Source organism: Gambusia affinis, linkage group LG15 (genome assembly GCF_019740435.1).
Source record: "Gambusia affinis linkage group LG15, SWU_Gaff_1.0, whole genome shotgun sequence".
NCBI lineage: Eukaryota > Metazoa > Chordata > Actinopteri > Cyprinodontiformes > Poeciliidae > Gambusia > Gambusia affinis.
In genome coordinates, this window is record NC_057882.1 from 5160032 (window position 1) to 5183110 (window position 23079).

The 23079-nt window shown below is 39.4% G+C and overlaps 1 protein-coding gene across 6 annotated transcripts in view; it reads right to left on the reverse strand.

Annotated features, from left to right (window-relative positions):
- The window catches only part of ncam1a (neural cell adhesion molecule 1a), a 285015-nt gene that overhangs the window by 79454 nt on the left and 182482 nt on the right, over window positions 1–23079 (reverse strand). For all 6 annotated transcript variants that reach the window (XM_044141318.1, XM_044141320.1, XM_044141319.1 and 3 more), the window contains one exon: window positions 1394–1468. In XM_044141318.1, the coding sequence (XP_043997253.1) occupies window positions 1394–1468 (75 nt within the window). The remainder of the gene's footprint in view (window positions 1–1393; window positions 1469–23079) is intronic.

The following is a 23079-nucleotide window of genomic DNA, read 5'->3' on the forward strand; positions in this document are numbered from 1 at the left end:
TGTTGGTCAAAACTAGTCAACGATTAACAAGTGTTCATGGGCAAATTTGAACAGGAAAGAAATGTCAACCTGCAATTTACCAATTTGTAGAATATAATGGATACATTTGAACAGAGATCCACATGCAGACACAGCCCTCCTGCATGCAGCAGACCGACGGTGTTGGTGGGGTTGTGAATAAATGAAATGCTCGAATTCTTGAGATGCCCTCAAAAACCACTTACAAATGCCTACTGTAATCATTCAAACACCAAAAATACCTTAAAATGCATTAATAAAGAGAGTGGAAACCATGGTAGCAGCACTGCAGAAGCTACAGCCGTCCACATCCTCACTCCTGGGGGCACAGCCAATCAGAGCCAAGGAAAATGAATGCTGATCCTGTACTGGCCATCCAGCAGTATATCAAGTAGCGCCGAGAAACTTCAGCTTCCCAAGCTGCATTTGTCTTCAGGTATTTACCATATGCTCTGCTTTTGTAAGCTTTTTGCACAAATACAAAAACAGTTGACATATGAATGTCAGCCCTGCGACAGACTGACGACCTGTCCAGGGTCTACCCTGCCTCTCGCCCGCAGCGTTAGCTGCAGATAGACACCAGCACACCTCCAGACCCCACTAGAGGCAAGGGAGTAAGAAAATGGATGGATATTAATGTCATTTGGCATATTAATGCACACATAATATGACAACATGGGATAAGATGCAGCTCTAGGGCTGAAAGTGGAGCACATTCTGAATAACTCGGCATCGTTTCAACTGTGGATGTAAAAAACATTTGAAGTCCATCCCATAGTGACTTGGGACATCTAAAGAGGTCAAGGAACGTTGTGGACAGGCTCAAGCTGGCTGACCCACAGGATGAGGACCTGCCTGGGTCACTGCAGAAAGAAAGTGCAGCTCCAGCTTTAAGAGAACTGTGCTATTGGTTATAAGTAACTGAATGAAGTTTATCAGAATTACTTTACCTACCTTAGCAATTTAATAAATGTAATAAATTAACTTGGACAAACCTAATTTGATTACTTGTGACTAATTAGCAAAATGTGTTTAAGTTGGAGTTGCATTCTCTTTTTTCAGTATACGAAGATTTGTTTCGTATGATTTTGCAAATCGTGTCAATCTGTGATCTCTGATTTGATCTCTTTTTGCCATTTCATTTCTGAGCTTTGTTGGGTGTGTTGTAGAGATTAAACCAACTACATTGACTCTTCCTGTCAATTCTTGGCCTGATTATGGTTTACACTGTCCCCTACTCTTTCCCTCGTTGTCCCTCATTTTTATTTTTCAAAATTTTCTACTTTTATTAAATGACCTCAGATGCTACTCGCAGTATTTTATGGATGAGCTGAAATTTGCATCAAGCCGAGCTAAACGGGGCGTGTTCTCTTACCTTCGCAGAGGAAAAACTTGGACTCTCCGACGCTGATTTCCCCTTGTGTCGGAGTGATTTGCACCTGAATAGCAGCTGAGTGGAGAAAAGAAGACACAGGAAAATATACATTAGTGTTTATTGTTTCTTATTTGTTTTGCTTTCATCAGGCGGAGTGGCGACACAGGACACAATAAGGCAACGCTCAGAGTTCTGTGGGCCCATGGAGCCCACAATGTTCACCCAAACCCCATCTGTGAATGGAATTTCTATGCTCACTGGAGTGCAACATCACAGCATGAACAATGTTTCTGATTCTGACTCAAAGCTGAGACACTTATTACGAGGCTGTAATACTTTTATTTAACATTTGCTGTAGGGCTCTGCTGTTTTCTCTCGCCCTGGGCTGAAGACGTTCTTCCTGCTCAAGGTCCTGCTGAAGATTTAACACACATCTTCAAAGCTTTAGATTTCTTTCTATTTGTTGGAGGCCTTGTGATTCTCTCGCCAGAGCTTTTCTCCTTTATTGTGAAATCATTCAGTATGTGCCTCTGACCTGTAGCAACAACATATCTGACAATGTAGACAAATAAAACTTCAATGAGCTCTGCATCAGGAAAACAGGAATCCATTACAGGTGACACGAATAAATATGGAACAGGTGCAGCTCAATAAGTTAATATCAAGAGGTTAATGCCTTTCAATAAAACAAATAGGTGAAACTCGCATGTTTCATAAATTAAATACACACAGGGATATAATTCAAACATCTATTTATTCTAAAGAGGGCTATGACCAGCCATAGCAATGGAAAGTTGAGTGGAAGAAGAAAAGGTTGGATGGAAAAGAAGTACAACGGTCACATTTCTTCTATTGAAGTACTTCTGGACCTCAAACAGAATTGCTTCATCTGAGTTAAGGAGAAAAGGGACAGTACCGTTTACTGCAAAGTCCACTTTTCAGATCCATCCTACACTGCCAAACGTACCAGTCCAATCACCATGGTAACACCAGTAAACTACCCTGACCTGAACCCTACAGAAAATCTATTGATTATTGTGAAGATGAAGATGAGAGGCACCAGAACCAAATATGCAGATGACCCACAGTAATGTGGACTTCCTGGACACCTCAGCAGAACTGCAGGCTGACCTCCTCCATGCCATGCCGCATTGATGCAATAACTCATCCAAAAATCTGATTTTTTTTTTTTGTCTGATGCAATATTCTATATGCAAAGCTGAACTTTAGGTTTTCATTCAACGGGAATAATAAAAATTTACCAAAGTAAGCACTTGAAATTAAACACTTTGTGTGGAATAAAGCTTATAATATCTGAGTTTTACTTCCTGAATTCAATTAAAATAAATTATATTTTATAATTGAGATGCACCTGTTGGTTTGAGGCATGGTTTAATCTCCGGGACTCAGAAGCAGCCGTAAACACATTCAGCTATACAAAATAAACGTTAATTTATTTGCTTAATCTTTAAAACGACGGCCCCCCCCCCCCCCCCCCAAAAAAAAAAAAAACTCTACTTGTTTTCCACATCCTGCTTTTCTTGCCAGGTGAGAGGAAAGGCATAATCTCTTTAATCCAGGAATATCCTTTTTCCCCGAGATTCATGTGCTCTTCAGTACTAACCGAGCGGTGACACGGGGAAGCAGCACCTGCTGTTTGTTCCCGCCTGCGTTCCGCCAAATCAGAAGCAAAAAAATAAATAAATTAAGCAAACCGTATTAAAAAAAACAACAAAAAAAAAACACAAAAAAACAAAATGTTGAAAAGGCAAATCACTTCCGCTTATTCCTCAGCGGTTGTGCAAATTTAATCACTTTTGACTGCAACACGGTTTACTGCAAGACTTTTATCCTCCGCGCTATTAGCATAGCAGTAAAAGTGCGGGCTGCAAAATGCCAGCGAATCGTGATCCAGCGCTGACAGAGAGATCCCGCTGAGCCGCCAGCACGTCGCAGCTTCACACAAAATCAGGAACGTCAGCCGCAGCTTGACTCTCGCCGGGAGCTTCACGGGAATGGCTGGCGGGGTCTCGCCACTCAAACACAGGTAGCCAGCTCTCATCCCGGCACAGCCATTGACGTTTCCCGGAAGCGACGGCTTCAGAAAAAAAACAAAAAAAAAACATCTGCGACAGAGAGGAGGCGGCCACAGCGGTGGGCCTTTGTTGCTCTTCTTCTCCTCCTAATGCCTGATTTGAAGATCATAGTGGGGAGTCTAGTTTCAGCCAAAATGCCTGAATAACGAGTTGTGTGTAGGTTTTAGCATTTGATGTCTTCATGCGTTATATTAGAGCGTTGCCATTTTTTATGGTAAAATGTTTCACACATCTTACATGCTGCTAATGGAGGAAGTCAATACAGTTTATTTAGTTGCTGAAGATGTTCACATGAAAAGGCAAATGTTGCTTTTCTTTCTTTTTGACAGGCTCCTTGAAAAAATGTTACGTAAGCACAGAGTATTTTCCACATTTCTTGAACTTCGTCTTGGAAACAGGAACTTTTAAACTACTGTATTTCAGTAACAATTACCTTCTGTACCTGGACCTATTTTGTAGATTGTGTTGTAGTTGGGCAACAAGGTTTTGTCCTTGAAAGCAAGAAATTTCTGTTTCCAACCACTTGTAGGAAATTCTCCTTAAGGGCAAACCAAACAAGTCAACTTGATGTGCAAATAAATTAATTTTTTTTAAAAAGGCAAATTCACATTAAATTTGAACAAGTACAGTTATTTTAAACACAGTCTGTTTTTTTTAAGTTGCCACTTGGTTTTAACTAATAAGCAAATAGGTAGGAGTTTCCTTTTGTATTACTTTTGCAGGGTTCTTATATTTCAGCTGGAAACAAGTTGTTTCACCTCAGTTGCTCAACTGATGCATTGAACAACTTCTAAAGTCTTAAATGACCATGTTGAAAGACACATCCTGCAGTAATGGAAGAGATGCTGGTCTGTTTAATAATGGTCTAATCACTAGAAAACCTCTAAGGAGAAATGACTAAAGCTGGGACTCTCCAACGCATAATTTAGAAACTGGGAGGAAAGAGTTGATCCAGCGTCTTTGCAGAGGAAATGTGGTCAGACAACGTCTTGAATGCTCGTGATTGACAATCACTGAAACATTTGGTGGAATAAAACTGAAGAAAAGCAACAGTAGAACTCAGAGCTATGTTTGATAGTGAAAGTAAGAGTATTTGCACAGTATGTCAAAAGGAAGTCGAGGGATCGGGATTGAACAGTTGTGTAGCCAAAAGAAAATCCTTAATAAACATCGGACGGAGGAGCGATGGAAGCTCCGATTGTTCCAAGTAGGTCTGTCTGCAGAATAAGGAAGTGTTTCCAAAAGAAGACGTTTCTCCAGAACCACATCTGATTGGATGAACAAAATTAAACGCAACACGATTGGATGAGCGTGTCATCATAGGTGGTTCTCAATAACCCGCACCTGATTGGACGAAATTAACGTCCTTCACTCCACTTTTTTCCTTTTTTTAATATCAAATAATGATGTTAGCTTACTTATCATTTATTTTGTTTCACAAGCTTGTTATAACTGAGGGATTAAGAATGTTTGTTAAGCACTTAAAAATAAAGACGGCATGCAGATTGTGTTAGCCACTCTGACATTAGCTGAGTCTTTGCAACTTCTCTGTCTTAACAGAGGATGTCTGGTTGCATTTCAGAATAAGATCATCAACATAGATCACATTGTTTTAATCGCTAATGAATGTGACTTTTCAGAAATGGCTAAATGTTGATACATTGGCATTACATTAAAAAAACAAACAAAATCTGTTTATGTTATTGAAAAAAAAACAAAGAAAAAAAGTTTAATTATCGTTCAAAACAATGAAGTTTTACCCTTACCACCTTATTCTTTTGTTGAACTTTTTAAACACAGACTCTGGGTCTGCAGGGAACCCCCTCTCGATTGTTCAGGACACTCATGGATCGACCACCAAGTCCAGACCCGAGCGCCACTGAGAGGTTTTGGAAACTGGTCAGACTCTCCCATCATCAATGAAAGGTCTTGGTGAAAAATGAATGCCACACTGGACGGAAATAAATCTGGTGACGTTACAGAAGCTTATTGAAACAAAGGCACAGTGAACGCCGGCTGTGATCTAAGCGGTCCAATGAAACAGTGTGTGTGACTGTTTTATGGCCATGCAGAGTATTTCTGGGGGCGTCAGGAAAATTCTGGTCTGGTTCCTAATTGCTTAAACAAACACAAAGCACACAGGAATGTGCAGCATACAAACCTTAAATTCAACGGGTAATTTAAGAGGCTATTAGAATGAGAAGAAATCCTTCAATACTGCTGCATTAAGCACTTTCCAAAACAAAAAGAAAATAGTGTGATTTTGTGACTCAAGTACAAATAATATTCTCATTTTGGCTTTCTCAAGAAGTCATGTAAATCTCCCTTTCATATTTCTTTCGATGTGAATAACACCAGCCTTTGTTCAAAGTCAGCATGAATGCTTCAGAGCCATGGAAAACCACTGCCCTCCGAATGTTTGCTTACACGGGCTGGAGGTCGATACAAAGACAACAGCATCTCCATTTCCTTCCTTCGGAGAGTGAGATCACAGATATGCCATGTTGTAAACTCTTAACAATGCCTCCTAAGACTGAGAGGCCTGGCCCAAAAAAAAAAAAAAATCACATGATGATATCTGCAACAGTAAAGACAACAGAAATGAGCTCAGGTGGTGTGGGAAAGAGAGCCGTTCTCAGAGCCATTTTCTCCAGGTTTCTCTGCAGTCTCTCCAAGATGGAGTGGTGCTGCAGCCTCAGGAGTCCACGCCAACACACACTTACACTCTCTGCTGAGACAGGACCGTTCCATGTAGCTTCAAACTTTGAATAGTTGTATTTTTTTATTTTATTGTCTGATAATACAAATAAACAAAAAACAATTTTACATTTTATGCTTATTTACACGCCCTCTTAAGTTGCATAACAAATAGCATAAAAGCTTTTTGGCTAATTTCTTCACTTGTAGAAAAAAACTAAACTCCCTCGTGTATAGTGTTTGTTTTTGTTTTTTTGACACAGTCATGAGTTTCATTAATATTAAGATAACCTGAGTAAATTCAAAATACAAGTTTCAAACAATGATGGCATTTATGAGGGAAAGGAAAGCTGTCCAAACCAACCTGAATCGGCGTGAAAATGAAACTCAACACCCTCGGTAGATAATGAACCAATACTTTATTAAAAAGTGGAATCCAGTTTCACTAACTGTGCCCAGGCCTGATTTTCTTCCATAAGTAGAATCAATAAATCACTTAAACACGATTGACAATATGAAGTCGACTAACAGATCTCAAAAGGCAACATGTCATATTTAAAGAGAACCACAGTGAGATATATTATCCACTGATGGAGAAAACATGGAACAATGGAGAGCCTTTCCAGAGTTTTCAACAATAAGACCTTGATGGGAGAGACGGAAAGACCAAAAGACCTTCCTGTTGATCCCCAACAATTTGTTAAAAAAAAGTTAAATTGAGATTAGATTAACATCTGTGCTTTAGCCTTTGAAAAAGATGAAGTTATCATTGGTTCAACAGCAACCAAAGTGACACTGCAAGTTAATATATATGTATCGTGTTCAACTGCCTCTTGATTCCAGTCATCTATAAAGAAAACCCTGCGTCTGCATTCAAGGGTCCTTTCACTCATACTTCAGCTTGGTTTGACTCCCACAGCTGAGAACAGTATAACGTTCATTCACAAGCTGCACTTCACTATCATTCAGATCGGCATACTTCCTCAGGTCTGCAGGACAGAAAAACGCAGCGAATCTCAGTTAATCTAGACCTGGAAGAAACTCTGCTTCAATGAAAAAAAAACAAACAAAAAAAAAACGGAGAGCTTCTGTACATATTTCAGAGCTCCAGTCTTTGTTATCAGATGCACGGCTGTGTGGTTATCTGGCCCAACATAGCTTGATCCTCCATAAATATTTGTATCTGCGTCCAAACTAAGTCCCACACTCAGCTAAGGAATATTAGACACGGTTCAAGTCAGTGGTGAGAAAATACCTGGGAGCTGGGCCCTGAAGTTAATGTTGGAAGCTTAATCATTTGACACAGTTAAATCAAACATATTTTGAGACTGACTGTTGGAAAAAATAAGTTTTCTGGCCTTCCAAGGCATCATTTTCATGTGAACTCAGAGTCAAAGTGATAAAAATGAAACCTTGCGGCCATTACTCAAGAATCTAAACAAAGAAAAAAAAAAGATTGGCATAAAAGGCACATAAGTTGAATATGAAATTTCTTCCTACATATCTGACCTTTCATGTGCAAAAGACAATATGCAAATTTTCTAAAGTCCATGCATGATGAACAGCCATTCCAGCGTTTACCAAGGAGTGATGAATAGATCCCTGACACATGAAGATACCATGTTATTTTGCTTGTTGAATGATGTCAATTTGACCACATACTGTTGAAATAAGACAACCTTTTATTTCCTGGTCAAAGTTAAGTCAGAATGAATCTTTCTGTTTCAGCTCAGTTAGGATTATCCAAATTATGGCTCTAGTCTACAGCTGTTATTGGGGCACAAACAGGGCAGGTCGCCAATCTATCACAGAGCAACACAGACACACAGGACAGCACATAACTAATGGCAATTTAAAGAGATCAGTGAACCCAACAGTTCTGATTCTGGACTGAGGGAAGAAGCTGGAGTACCCAGAGAGGACTCATGCAAGGACAACATTCAAACTCCAGACTGGTATTTTCTGCCAGGATAATTCTGAACATATTAGTTAATTAAAGGATGTGTTCTGTGTCCCAGAAATGGAGCTGGGTAAGAAATGTCTGCGTCAACATTTGAAATCATAAAAACCTTGCGACGATGCTCGACTGAGGTCATTACACAATAAATCGACATGGTAGCAGTGGTCATCACAAAGTCCTGCTTTCAGCAACCGAACTCTGCTGAATTTGTCGTGTGTGAGGGTGTGCGTGTGATCAAGGCGCAGATTGTTACCTGATCTGATTGGAAAATATAAAGAATCACCACACGCACACAATGAAGGAGTTCACCGAGCTCATCAAAGGAGCAAGTGGACTGCTTTGTGTCACTCTAGATGCAAAACATCTATGTGAATAGGAGACATTAGATGCCATTTGCTCTCTGCATGAAAAGTTGAAGCAAGTAAATTATGCCACAGAGATCAAAGGAACCCCGTACACAGTGGAGACGCTCCTGGCTTCGGCAGCATTGCCGTATTTGGTGCTCCGGTAATGGGAGTTGGTGTGTTATTTACAATCAAGCAAACCTCCTGAACCGGAGAAGATCTGGATAACAAACAACTCTGAACACAGAAGCTCGAAATGCCAGAGTGTATTGACTCACGTTCGGCACAGAGTTTGTGGAGATAAAACTCCAGGCTGCTTGCCGCTCTGCGTCGACTCTGAGTTCCATGCATCGCTTCGATTTTTCAGGGTGGCACAACAGCACAGGTAGATACGGAGGATTGTAGGATCAAACTGAAGCACCGGTTGTTTTTTCTTTTTTAAACAGATATGCTGTTTACTGACACACAGTGGTGATGTTACATTTAGAGTAAATGCAAGCAGAAGACCTCATGCACATAATACAAATGTGATTTACAGCATTCATAATGTCTTTATACGCAAGAAAGCCAAAACTGAACTCTTCAATTCTGAAGAGCAAATATGAACAATGGGCTTCTGTGTCACCAGGGAAACAGAAAGTCGCAATTTATTAATTCAAAGTTCAAAAGAAAAAACCTTTTCATCAAAGAACTAAAGAAATTATTCAGACGCATTGAATAATTAATGCTACTAATTAAAACGTGCTAAATCTGTATTTTATTGGATTTAAAAGAGGCAGATCAATATAAAAGTATTCCCTAAATATGAAGGGAATGTAAAAAACACATGATTTTTACAGTTACATTTTTACAAATAATAATCTAAACAGCTTGTTGTGGATTTCTACTCATCATACGTGTACTCCCGAATAAAGTCCCAGGTAGCCAATAAATAAACAAACGCTACCCGTCATCCTGGATGCGTGATCCCCCACACCGTCATGCTGACGGGATCCGGTTGCTCATCAGTGACGGGGAATCTGGTCACAGCTGATGGGAAGTTTGGCTTCCCATCAGGTTGAGAAGGACTGTGACACTCCACATGCATGTTCACCTTCCAGAGTTGCAATGGAATGGTTTAGGTCAAAGCATATCCAAGTGTCAGAAGGTCAAAATTCAGATCTCAATCCAGCATTGTTTTCAAAGCAAATTAGAGAAAAACTACTCATTTAATCAGTTGTTACCAATTAACATGCAGTAATTATCACTTAGGATGGTTTGTGCTATTTGCTAAGTTGAATCCAGGTGACAAACCTTTTTTGTTTTTTCTTTTTTTTTATCTTTCCCTTGGCACAGGTGTATATGCACATTTTTCACACAACTTATTATATACACTTACTAGATTTATTCATTTAATGTAAATTTAGGGTAAAAAAAGAAAGAAAAAGCCTGAGCACAGTTAAAGCCACTTATGATTTGCTCAGAAGGGATTTCAGAAATGCTGTGCTAATACGCTGCAAATCCTCCCCCAGTGCTTTGAGGCAAATATGCCTGTGAGGTTTTCGTAACAATGACCTAAAACCACTGTGAGGAGATGTGAGTGGTGGCCATTCTCTTGTGAGAGGATTATGGACTTTATGGACTGTTTCTGTAAACAGGCATTTAGCAGCTGAACCGCAGAGATCTTTATCAGCAAATTATGCAACAGCAACAGTATTTACACAGCCAACATGGCATCTGCTTGCTTCGTTTTACAGTGAGGGAGTTTGAAATAAAGAGAAATACGAAGCGGATGGGGGGTGTAAATTCATCTCAGATAACTTGAAGTTTGAGACACTCTGTTGAAAACAGAAGGCTAATTGGAGCTGGGCCGGCGCCGGTGGCTGGCTCCATTACAGGGGAGGCTACAAGAGTCAGTTGTAGGTGCTTAACATGCAAGTCGTGTCAGAGCAAGCACACACCACGCAAGGGCAGACAGACAGCACTCTGCGGCTTTACAAGGATGCACACATGTACGGCACACACACTTGAGAGGCAAGTGTGTGAATTTACAGCGCCCATAAACAGATATGTGTCTTATTTGATTCCGAGCGTTATTTGTCTCTGAAAAGGACGGAGCATTGGGACCGACGACTTGAGCAGGATCCAAGAGCACACCAGCGACACAATGTTACCGTCTCAAAGCAGTTCACACAGAAACACATTTCAAAAGAAAGCTCCCACTGTTTCTTCTCTTACTAAATTAGAGTCACAGAATTATGCATAATTACGTTCAGACGGAAGCAGCAGCTGTTGGTGGAGTTTCTAGTAAATCCATAAGAGATATTTTACATGGAAAACCAACTTGATGCAGCTACAGACAACCTCTGAAAAACTTGGTATTATATGTAGAATACATACATGTTGCCCAGTTTGTTTCTTAGGTTGACATTGCTAGTATTGGGTTGCTTGCCTTCAGAACTGAACTTTCCTTGTGGTATAGATTCAACAAGGTGTAAGAAAGTAAGATTTTGGACCATACTGACAAGATAACATCGCATTGTGGCGCCACCTGCACCTTCATGATGTGAATTTAATGATCCATCGCATCCAAAATGTGTGTGGATGCACAACTCATGCTCCAGAAACATTTAGAACTGCCTGTTTTAATAGCTCAAACACCAAATATACCTTTAATATGCACAAATAAATAAGGTGGAAACTGTCTTAGCACTGCAGCAGAAGCTCTGACCATAGAACAGTACATAAATATTACCCCTCTGACCTCAAGGACTGGATGCGACTGGAGAAGCTCAACAACAGTTTAAGTGTAAATATTCTGAAAAAGAACGGAAGCCAATGCAGTGAAAATAAAACCACTGTACTGTGTTCCTGTCTGGAAGTGTGAGATTAAAGGTGAGGTGATACGTTATGTAATATTTGGAGTCGACTCAGGGATAATTGAACATCCCAAACATCCCATGACATGAACACCTGGAAGAAGTTAAAGAAAATGTCATCTCCATACAATTCTTTGAAATACATAAAAAGATTATATTCATGAAACATTTCTGCCGCAGCTGTTAAGGCGCTGTGGTTGCTTCTGTTTATTGTCTCGGTGCCTTTGTGAACTTGTTGACAACGTGATGAATCGTTTCTCATCTGATCAGAGCCAGTTTTTATTCCTTGCAATTTTTCGCTGTCACTTTGACCCTTTTTTTCATTTCCTCTGTTTTCTGTTATAAAAGTGACTCTCAACAGCCAATGTAAACCTTGACCAATTTGTTTTCATTATAATGTGCCTCATTTGTTGTTGATCTGTAGGATAACAGTGACCAGTGATATTGATGTTAACAAATAGTAAGATAAGTTATCGCAAACAGACGGTCTGCACAAGAAATTGCCAGACAGATATGACAGATGGCATTTCATTTATCTTAGAAAAGTATTTCTTGAACTTTATGTTACCAATTTGTTTTCCAAGACAAATAAACTAACTGGCTGAAAGCTCCTTCCAAGCTGGCACTGCCACTTATCATTAACCCGCTGTGCTTTAAGGCACTGCTCCTAACATTAAGCAGCTGTTTCCACGAGCTCCTTGTTGATCTCTTGCAGAAAAAAATAAAAATCCAGAGATTTCTTATCTTCATATTCTCAGTTATTCATCACAGGTTTGTGTGGATCAAAGCTTCTGTCGATGCCCATTGGTGTCCAACAAACTGGCCAAAAACAAAGAATTTGTTTAAATAATAAAAGCATAAGAAATTTTTTTAAATCTTTTTTTTAACCTGCTATTTTGCTACTGAGAACAAAAGAAAATCAATTTTCAGCTATAAGAACAGGATTTACAGGAGTTTAGAAACGTAGCTGTTCAAAACTCTTGTTTCACCGACAGTTTTTTTTCTCCCTGCATTTGCAGTAAAAGCTTTTAATTGTCATTTTAAATATGCAGACAAAAAACAAATAGCGATTGCACTTCACACTAAATTTCAACCTCTAAGTATAAGCTAGCGACAGCATTACATCTGAGCAAGAGGTTGGCTCAAAATTTTCATCTTGTTATAACAGCAAATAATTTACGTCTTGTTACTTATAATTTTCCATTTGTACTTCATTAGTCTTGTTTTCAATTATTTATATATATATATATATATATATATATATATATATATATATATATATATATACACATATATTTATATTCGTTTTTTTTAAATAAAGCAAAGTATCCCCTTAGCACAGTTTTTTGCAAACCATGAAACCTCAGAAAGTGGCACTGAAACACCACGCTGTGGTTCAGACCAGATGAAAATACAGCTTTCATCCAGAGTTTGAGGCAGGTTCATGAAGGACAAAACGTTGCGAGCACCACGTTTATGACACTTGATGTTTATTATGTCCTTGATCGTTCAAGTTCAAAACACAAAAAGCTCAGTAAAGACATCGAGCTTCAGTAATAATAAATTGCCAGATTTGCATCAGAATAAGTCAAAGTTAACATTTGAAATGCACACGTGACCTGATAACGATCCCAGTCAGAAATGGTGAACAGTGTCACCCTTTTCAGCTGCAGTAGGCTGCTGTTAATAAAACCTGCTCTATAAATTGTTTTTAACGCTGTTTTTCCAGGACAGCAAGATTAAAGTTCATGCAACAATCGGTTGAATGATGCCAAACTTTGCTTAACGAGCAAATCTGCCACACGTTTACATTCATAACTAATGGCTGAGCATGCATGTATGTGCATGTGGTGTGGGACAGATAATGCCTGGGTGTAATTGGATGCAATTTTTTTTATTGGCTTAGATCCACTGCAAGAGTTTATCTGCAGCCGTCCTGGAAAAATTGTGTTCACACTCGCCTGCATTTCAGTAAATTATCCCTCTTTAATATGGTATTTTTAGCCATCTTATTATAACAGCACATAATTACAAAGCCGGGACTGAATGCAGCATAAAAAGGCTGAAAGGTTGAAAGAACATCATAATGCTCTGGAGCTACCAGATAAAAGTGTGCCATTAAAAGGATACACATAGAGCCAGTCAGACTAAAGGACAAAATTGTTAAATATTATAAAACACAAGGCAAAGGTCTACAGTTCTCTTTCAGCTACGTAAGCTGCAGCACTCGATCGCCATGCTTGTGTTGAAAATATGAAAGGCTGAATCTGATGAAGAGATGGACTCGTTTAAACAATCCGTTTCATTTGCTGAGGTGTGGGATTGTGGTTCTCAGGATCTCCATGTGAATCCAGTGAAAACAGAATATTTAGTTTCCCTCCTTCACTTAATACTCTTCATCTTTCCTGCAAGTCCCCTCTATATGGACGTTTGTGCTAAATAACCAAAATGTCTAAAACTTCTGCCACATTTCCTCAATAGCTTTCATATTCTTAGCATGTGAATGAAGGATGTTAAGTGGATTTTTTTTCTCATGTTGGAGAAGAATCAGAATTCACAGAATAATAAAGCTGAATCTCGCCTGAAGTTTGGATAAGACTGTGTGTTTATTTGGAAAGTTTCACAGAGTAACCCTTCACCTGCTACCTCATGTGGTTCAGTTCTCTCTGCACCAGAGGCTGTTTGCCACACAAAGGTTGGTAACAACAGCAAAGGTGGAAATGGCAGATAGATCCCTTCTGACTGTTTGTTTAGTCCTGGGGTTTGTGGATTTATTCAAATCACATTTTTGCAGAACAGATGCAATTACTTTAGGAACTGCCACTATAATGGTGTCTAGAGAAGGTTGCTTTTTCCTCTTCTCTTTTGCCATTGTCTCTAGGAAATTGTGGGAGATCATAAACGTGTCAGTATGAAGCATCTCCAGGAGATTCAGAGGTGGAGCCGAAACTGCTCCATGTTGGTGTTAGTCCAGGTACAGCATCGATATTGAACGGATTCCACGGAACATTTGAATGAGAATGTTTCCTTCTTACTGAATAACTCATCTAAATGAGTAGAATAGAAATAACCTTTATTGTCCCACTGGAGGGAACTCAAAGTGAGATGCAGGTTGAAGCATCCAGGTTCAACCTGGTAAAATATGAAAACAGAAAATGAAAATGGTAGAGTCAGAAACAGAGTCTGACCCATGTCATCCAATTCAAAACAACAGCAGCTCTGATCGCTCAACACGTTAACATGAGACAAAAACGGTATCATGACACAGACGAGTCAGGAAGCCAAAGCTGACCTTCTCATTGTTCCACTGGCCAGAACAATTGAATGAGGTGGCCTGGTTCACTGAATCAAGTCTTCTTTCACATCTTCTGTGAAACAGGATGCATTATGGGACGGCTTAGGCAATGCTCTGCTGGGAAACCATTGACCCCACCATCTATGTGGATGCTAGCTTTGCATTAACCAATAATTTATCCCAGTCTACATTCACCCTCTGCCTGACGGCTGTGGCCTCTTTCAGCACGATAAAAAAAACCACAAAGCAAAAGTATTCCACGAATGATTCGAGAAGCACAGCAAGCAGTTTGAGGTGGTGACTTGGCTTCCAAATGTCCGAGATCGCTCCCCAAATTGAACATCAGTGGAATGTGCTGGAGAAACTACTCCGGTCCGCGACGGCTCCAGCTTGCACGTTACTGGACTCAAAGGCTCTGCTGCTAATATGTTGGTGCCAGATACCACAGCACACCTTCAGGACTGCAGTGAAGTCTGTGGCTTTGATGGGTCAGGAGTGCTTTGACCCATTCAGATGGACATCATAATATTATGCCAGACTAACAGCATTAGCACTACAGTGTTCAGTCATAAGTGGTGTAGAGATATCTCCAAGCGGACATTGTATAATAAACTAAAATGAGTTACTTTACTGAGACGATGCTGTCAAATGTAGCTAATTAAGGCTAATTCAGTACCAAATGCTCGTGTTTGTTGTTCCAGAAGTCGCACACACATAAATCCACATCTACACAGGAGCAGATCATGAAATGCATTTCAAAGCAATTTGAACCAGGTCTGACCTGAAAATGCTTCAGCTCCAACCAATTAACTTTTTAAGGGGTCTTTCTGTCAGGAGGTCAAATCCCTTGGTACATTGTAATTAACAGTAATACAACTGAGGCCAGGCAATAAGTCAGAAAATAGGAAGTGTGATCTGCTTTTAGAGGTGGAGGAGAGGTGGGGATGGGACATAAATCCCAGCAGAGATAACGATCAGAGCATCAACACAAAGACTACAACGTTCTTAGAATAAAATAAGAATTAATGAGGGATAAAGTACACTGTACACACATGGAAACAACTTCAATCCTCTGACTTCTATTTTTAATAAATGAAAGTTTGTTTTCTCTGTTCAACTTTCAAACTAAATGTGTATTTGACTGGGCACTTCATAAGTGTTGTTGAATGCTAAGAAGCCAGTTAGACTGGAATTATCACTCTGTGCTCTAATTAACTAATGAGGCCAGAAGGTCTGAACCACTGTCCCCCCCAGCCTCTTTCGTTGTTTGACCCCAGGCTGGCCTTGCATCGCATCGAGCTGATAATCACTGCAGAGCTTCAGGACTCTCTCCAGCATGCTAATGCCAGAGAAACCAATATCAAACCTACTGCACCGGTCCACTTACAGCATCTCAATCACCAGACGCTTCACAGCAGAACCACCGTCCGGACGAAACAGAAGCAGGAGAATCAAATTTCATCCTTTCTTAGCTGATGTTTCCTATATTTTATTGATTTGGGGTTTTGCTTACAGGATTTTTGAAGTTTCATATTGGAAAGTACGACTCAGGTTAATCCCCAAATCAAAGCAGCAGAGAACAGTTTGTGCAGACTTACTGTGGAGACATGGTACTGCTCGTTCCTCCAGGGTTCTGCTGCTTACACTATGTTTTGCAGACAGACTAAAAACAAAAGGGTTTGTTAACCAAAACCTCACACCTTTTACTTCCTCTGCTGCTCAGCTCAGATGGGAACTCAAGTTTACAACTTACAGACTTGAGACTTTGCCACGAAACAGTGACATGTAAATGTTTCAATATGCTAAACTGCGCAGCTGTAAAATAAGGAAGCCACGGTGAGTGGCTAACACGGAGGGACTGGTGATGTGGCATTCGGCTCGCACCCAAACTAAAGCCACTTTAGCTTTCATAATCCCCTTTGTGGGGACTCGGCTCAGCAGGACCCACACACTGACAGACAGCACTCTCAACTCCTACTGAATCTTCGGTAGTTGCTTCCCAGCCTCAGGCCAGCTCCATGTCCACTCCTCACACCGTCCCTAAAAAGAAGAGGAGACACTTTCTCCTGCTGATGAGCACTTCCAGCACCATCCACACAGACGGACGTCGATGCTCTCTCAAAGTCGTTTACATGCTTGGCTATAATGAAATGAGTCAGAACAGATATTAAGAAACAGAAGCATAACCCGTGGCATGTGGTTCTGGATCCATAATTGATGAGGATTCCTCGCTAGCTGCCTCGGACTGGATAAGACTCCACTATATAATTGAGAGTGTCTTGTTAATTAAATCCTCTTGAGCCAATCCATTTGTGGACATGCACTGTTTCAGCTAACAGCTTCTCTGCAAACAAAAGAACTTTCACTTGTAAGGATTTAAACTCGTCACCGGACAAGAGCGCATCTAGCAGCTGGCTCCAGAACGTTCCTGCAGCCTCCGCTGAACCCGACAGGGGGATGATTCCCCTGAAAACAAGCCATTCTCACTGCCGAGACCCCGTCTATCACTCGTGCACAGCTGTAACTTGGCTATCCTTCAGCTGCGATACGGATACTTTAATCCAGCTCTCAACATGGGCACACCTCCCCCGGCGAATTTGTAATCTGAGTGAAAGACGAGAGCAAACATCAAACAGACCACAGTGTGAGACAACACACACACTAGCACACACACCAAGGCAAAGGCTAGAAATTATACACAGTAATGAAATAGTATTTTCCCCCTTACAACAGTGACATGTTGTAAAAGACTCTCTTTTTTTTTTTTTTTAGATCAGACATATTTTAATTAGTGGTGGGACTCGATAAAAAAATTTGTAATCCGGTTAATCGCAGGATGTGTCATTTATTAATCACTATTAATTTCATTTTAATCAAACTATAGACAAAATAAGCAACATTTTCAATTCAAAGCCTTTTTTTGCTGCTAAATTGTTAATCAAATAAACATTATTCTATCCATTCAGCTTTCCAGCATTTCATGAACTCCTGATCATTCACGCAACTTCTTTAGAAATGTAGATGCTAATATTAGCATTAGCGTCTGTGCTGCTGCTTCATGTTTAGCACTGAGATGCTATGAGGCTTGAACAGCTTCGCTGATAGGCTAGCTTGTTTTAGCACAACTTTTCCGGCGGCCAATCAGATCGTTTTTGAAGCAAATATTTACCCAGTGGGCAAAAAGAAGTGACTTTGTCACGCATTGTTGTTTTTGCATGTTCGTTAAATTCATGGGCGTACCAGAAACACAATCAAATTTCCGGCTTGAGACTTTTTGTACATAAAAAAGAAAAAAAAAAAACATCAATAGGCAATTAATACAGTTAACATTTGTAATGCATTAAAATCTATATAATTAATTATTGTTCATGCATTAAATCTCAGCTCCAATTTTAATATCAGAAAAAGATAATCCGAGTAAAAACAAAACACCATTTTTGAAAGAGGATTTCTTTTACTGTCCAACCAAACAGGGCCCTCTTAGCTACGTCACCCTTGTCCAGGGTTACATCACAGCATCTTAATTGGATTCAAGTCCGGACTTTAACTAGGAAACTACAAAGTCTGAATTTTGATCCATTTAGCCGATCAGAGGAGGACTAGCTGCTGTGCTTTGGATCATTGTCCCATAAAACAACCCAAATGATCTTAAAGTCAATCTACATGAAGCCATCCAGGTCCTGAAGCAGCAAGCAGCCACAGACCATCACATTCCCATCCCTGTGTTTTAGCATCAATATGAAATATTAGTGTTATCCCAGATGTAGTGGGACCCTTTTTCCAACATGTTCCTCATGTTATTAGATAAATTTATTTGAAAACTGGTTTTGGAATTTACTAAGTGCATCTTTCTTGGAATTCGTCTGACTTTAAACTTTCCACTGTGACACAGAAGCAACATTCTGAGTCAACTCCTAACAGAATAATTGGCTGACAGCGATAACCACCGTATGTGCTATTCTGGTACTTTGTGAATCTCGCAAGTATTTTTAAGAATTTGTGGCTTCATGCCACCGAATGCAGGCCATTTCCCCTCAGAGCTTCTTGTTTTTGCTTTGTGAAGTCTCTGCCAGAGTCGTGCTGGGGAATCAGCCAGGCTGCCGATAATAAGCACTCTTTTCTGTGACACTGATCTGCAGGAGAAGTTCTTCTGTTCAGTCACCCATCTCTACTGGAAGGTCAAAGCATTGTCTGCCTCACAGCAGCGATCATAGACCCAGCGGCGCTCAGGCAGGCTTTTAAGATGAGGGGAGGTCTCTCTAATCACCGTGCCACCGTGACACCCACATGAACCTCCAAACTCTACTGTAAGAAACACCTTACCGCACTTCTCTCAAAGTCTGCATCCTGCTAACCTTTCAGAAAGATCACACAGAAAATAGAAATCACTTTAAAGGATTTTATATGATTGAAAATCTTCTAAAGAGCTGAAAAAACTGCTCTAAATTTAGTTTTTTTTTAAAGAGCAAAAACAATTATAAAATCCTTTTTCACAGAGTGCAGTTATTATCTAACCATTGAAATGTCACCTAAGAGATATAACACCCTCCAGCCTCTACATTGTACCAAATGAAAAATCAGGAACTGGTATCTCAGGTAAAGGTTTTCTGTTTGTAACTTTTTGAGGTAATATAATCATGAACCAAAGCTCTGAAATTGATTCCAATAAATTTAATCGAGGTCATTCTGATCAAATCATGACCTCTGATTTAATCAGAGGTCATGATTTTTTATATTTTATAAGAATTGACCGACCCAAAACTTTTCTTTTTGCTGCTCATCCTTCCAGTCATATAATCGCCAAGCAGAGTTTTTAATTCATGGTGCCTGTGAAATGATGGCGGACATCCTGCAACCTCCGGGTGCTTTTCTCTACACCTGGAGCAGAACTGGACCCGGCAACATGACAATGAGCCAAATGTAGGTGTGAATCCATCAGAGACTGACTTTAAAAAAAATAAATGACCAGACCCAGGTTTAGACTCTTACTGAAATGATGTTGGTGTGAAATAGGCTGAGCAGAAAGATTTTCTTAAATGATTTTAAAAAGAAATTGTTTGTTTTCCACATAATGAGATTTTTGACAAAAAATGAACATGAAATATGTTTTAGTAACCTGCAAAATCATTCAATGATTCTAACTGAGCTATATATCATTCACTTTACCACTAGGCTACACTTGTGAAACTTCAACAGTAAATCTGGACCTCTTTAGCTTGTGATTTGTTTTTTTATTTACTCCATATTTGCACACACACTTTTGGGTTTGTAAGTATGGTTAGAATGTAAAAAGTAGAATTAAGGAAAATGAAAATGGCAAAAGTGGAATTTGGGGAAATGAAAAAACAGAGTTCAGGAGATAATAAAAGAGATTTCATATCTGCATGTCTGCTGCTGTTTGTTTGCAAAGGTTCCCAGATTAGTCCTTGAATTTTGGTACAGTTATCTTCTGGTATTTCATGGCTCACAAAGATCAACTGTAAGATAAAACTGTACCTGAACACAAAATGAATGCTTAGCTGCTACAATCAGGATATCTGTTTAAGTTGCCTTTTGACATTTGGTATTAAACCAAAATGTTGCATTTTGCTACCTATCAATTTTAACATGAACATATTTTCGAGTTTGTTTTCCATTGTGACAGAAACTTTTTTGTATTCAGTTTTCTTTAGATGCTCAGTTGTTCTCTCTCATTCTTTGTCTCGTCGTAATTTGCAGCAACAGGCACGCTGAATGATAAACAAAATTAGAGTTTTATGAGCAGCACCATGTGACAGATGTTTACAGCGACATTGAAGAACTGTCAGTCCTGTGAAAAAATTGTTATTTTTCTGTAATTTGAGGATTGATTTGCAGCAACAAAGCAATTCTGCAATCAGTAAAAGCAATCATTTATAAATAATTTCAAAGAAAAACAGTCATTTTCAGCTGGTAGCTACAATAAACACTGGTGTCAACTATACATAGAGTTAAACTCAAAATTATTCGGAGCTCTTGGTAGATTTTGATTTAAAATTAGATTAAACTGAGAGGTGCTTTTTTTTTCCTGAATGGAAATTCAGTTTTCTAACAAAAAATCTGATTAACAAAAGAAAAATAAACTAATATACCTGTCCTAATAATCACTGGTTATTATTGATATTACAGCAACACTCCAGGTTTGTGTTTAAGAGAATAACATTATGACATGATATAAAGTTTTATAAATTTGCATAATACAACCACTTTAACAAACGGGATCACTAGCGGTTTTGCATAAAAACGTCTTTTTTTTTTCTTTTTTTTTTGTCAAATGTTAAAACTTGTTTGACAAACTCAGCCATTTATGTGAACAGATTGTTGCCAAACAGCAACAATCTGTCAGCATAAACATTAACCAGCAACAAAAAAAGGAATAAAAAACCTACCATGTCTGCTTCAGAGCTTCATCTCTGCATCAGCTGACATTTTCTGAATCAGGCTGATAAATAAAATCACTTGATTAAGCATAGCATGATTAAACTTGTTACAGCGCTGACAACTAAAATAAATGGAACTTCCTTCGTGTGCATTAGCGCCATGTCAACTTCATTAGGCACGCAGCTGTACTTAACTTTAGCTTAATCAGCGTGGCCAACAGCACTTTATTCTAACTATTATTATTTACAGAGATTCTCCTTGAAAGCCTTTGAGTTGAAAACATACGCAGCTGATTGTGTGCCGGCTTCGAAATACATACCAACTAATTTATGGCTGTGCTCAAAGTGCATCAGGCACATTTTTCTCTCTATTCCAGCCTCCCTATGAACTTGTCTGTTTTAAACATGATTATGAACACTGGGTATGCAGAAGTCCTCCATTTGGCAGGAGGGCTTACTGGTTGATCTGTAAGGCCAGGCATTAAGCCCAGCATAAACAGAATAGAAGGGAGGACTGACAGAAGTAATGGTTTGTCTGGGTTTCCAGTGAAAAAAGAAAGTGCTATCTGTAAGTTATCTGGCAGCTGCGAGAAATGGAGGGAGAGGCTGGAAGTCTGAGCATTCATATTAAGTCTAGTCAGATTTTTGCTCCTGACAGATTCCATTTTAATTGGATTTTTCTGTCCCATTCTTTCTGGGATAAATCTTCCTCAAAAGGGACGTCTGATCTGACACTAAAAATCAACAAAAGCCAGAGAACCACTGATTAAATACTTGCAAGCTCTTGCTGCTGCAGAGCAGCTTGGCTCAGGTTTGGCTGAATTATCTTACAAAACAGAAATCTGGACGTGGGACTTCATTTCCCATCCTCATCTTTCTGGTGGTTGTGCGATTTTTAAAATCTAATGTCAAAACTAATTAATGAGGTCATCCAGTCTACAGATGTATGTATACTGAAAATCATGACTGTTATTGAAATTTTTCTCATCGGTGCAGATCACACACAGGCCTTTGGCAACACAAAATGGTTAAAGACACTGATATATGGCACTGTTTGAATGAACCCAAACGTCTCTTTAGATCTGCTAAGTGCCAAAAATAATGAGACTGAACACTGTTCAAGAGAAATTAAACCCAAAATACATGAAGCTTACATACATTTCTTTAATACCTAACATAATTGTCTTTTAGTCTTTGTCTCAATGGTGGTCCATTTCTCCTGGCAGAATTGGTAGAACCGACTCAGGTTTCCACACACTTGTCTTTTCAGATCTAAATTCTCCAAAGAATTGAAGTAGTGATTTTGTGACGGCCACGCCCATTCACTGACTTTCAAGACGATTTTTAGCCATTTTGTCTAGAGTCTGAAAGCCACCGTTTGTCTAGAAGAACCGTTTGTCAGAGAAGACCCAGAAACCTCAACTTCCTGCCTGATGTCTTTATATGTTGCTTCAACATTTCCATGCAATATCCTTTCAACATGGCGCCATCTATTTTATGAAGTGATGAATGTGTCACCTTTAAGCATCTGGAACCAGGCTGCTGCAGCAGCTACACAAATCTCTTCCTGACACCTTGGCTGATTTCTGTCGACTTTCCCAGGTGAGATCTTGAAATATATCCACACATAACTCAAAGGCGCCAGTTAACCTATCAGAAGTTGCCAAAGCCATGACATCAAATTTTCTGATTCTGATGACATTAACAAACAAATTTATGAAATATTCGTTTTCTCATTATTGTGGCTTTGATTGTATAGAAATGACCTTGGTTATTCTAACTCACCTAAAACCAGAGAAAATGGGTCTGCATGTAAACTGCTGGTATCAATTGTCTTCTATAAATCGTCAAATCTATCAGTTTCAAGTAACTTCAGTCAAAACGTCAGTTTGCTCTATGAGAGTTGTACCATCAGTGCTGGTGACGGACTCTTAACTCCTAAACTTTTCCACCTCCGTTTGAGAAAATAAAAGCGTTCGATGAAACAAAGATGCTTCCGATCATTAAAATGAATAATGTGAAGCTTTTTTTTTTTAAC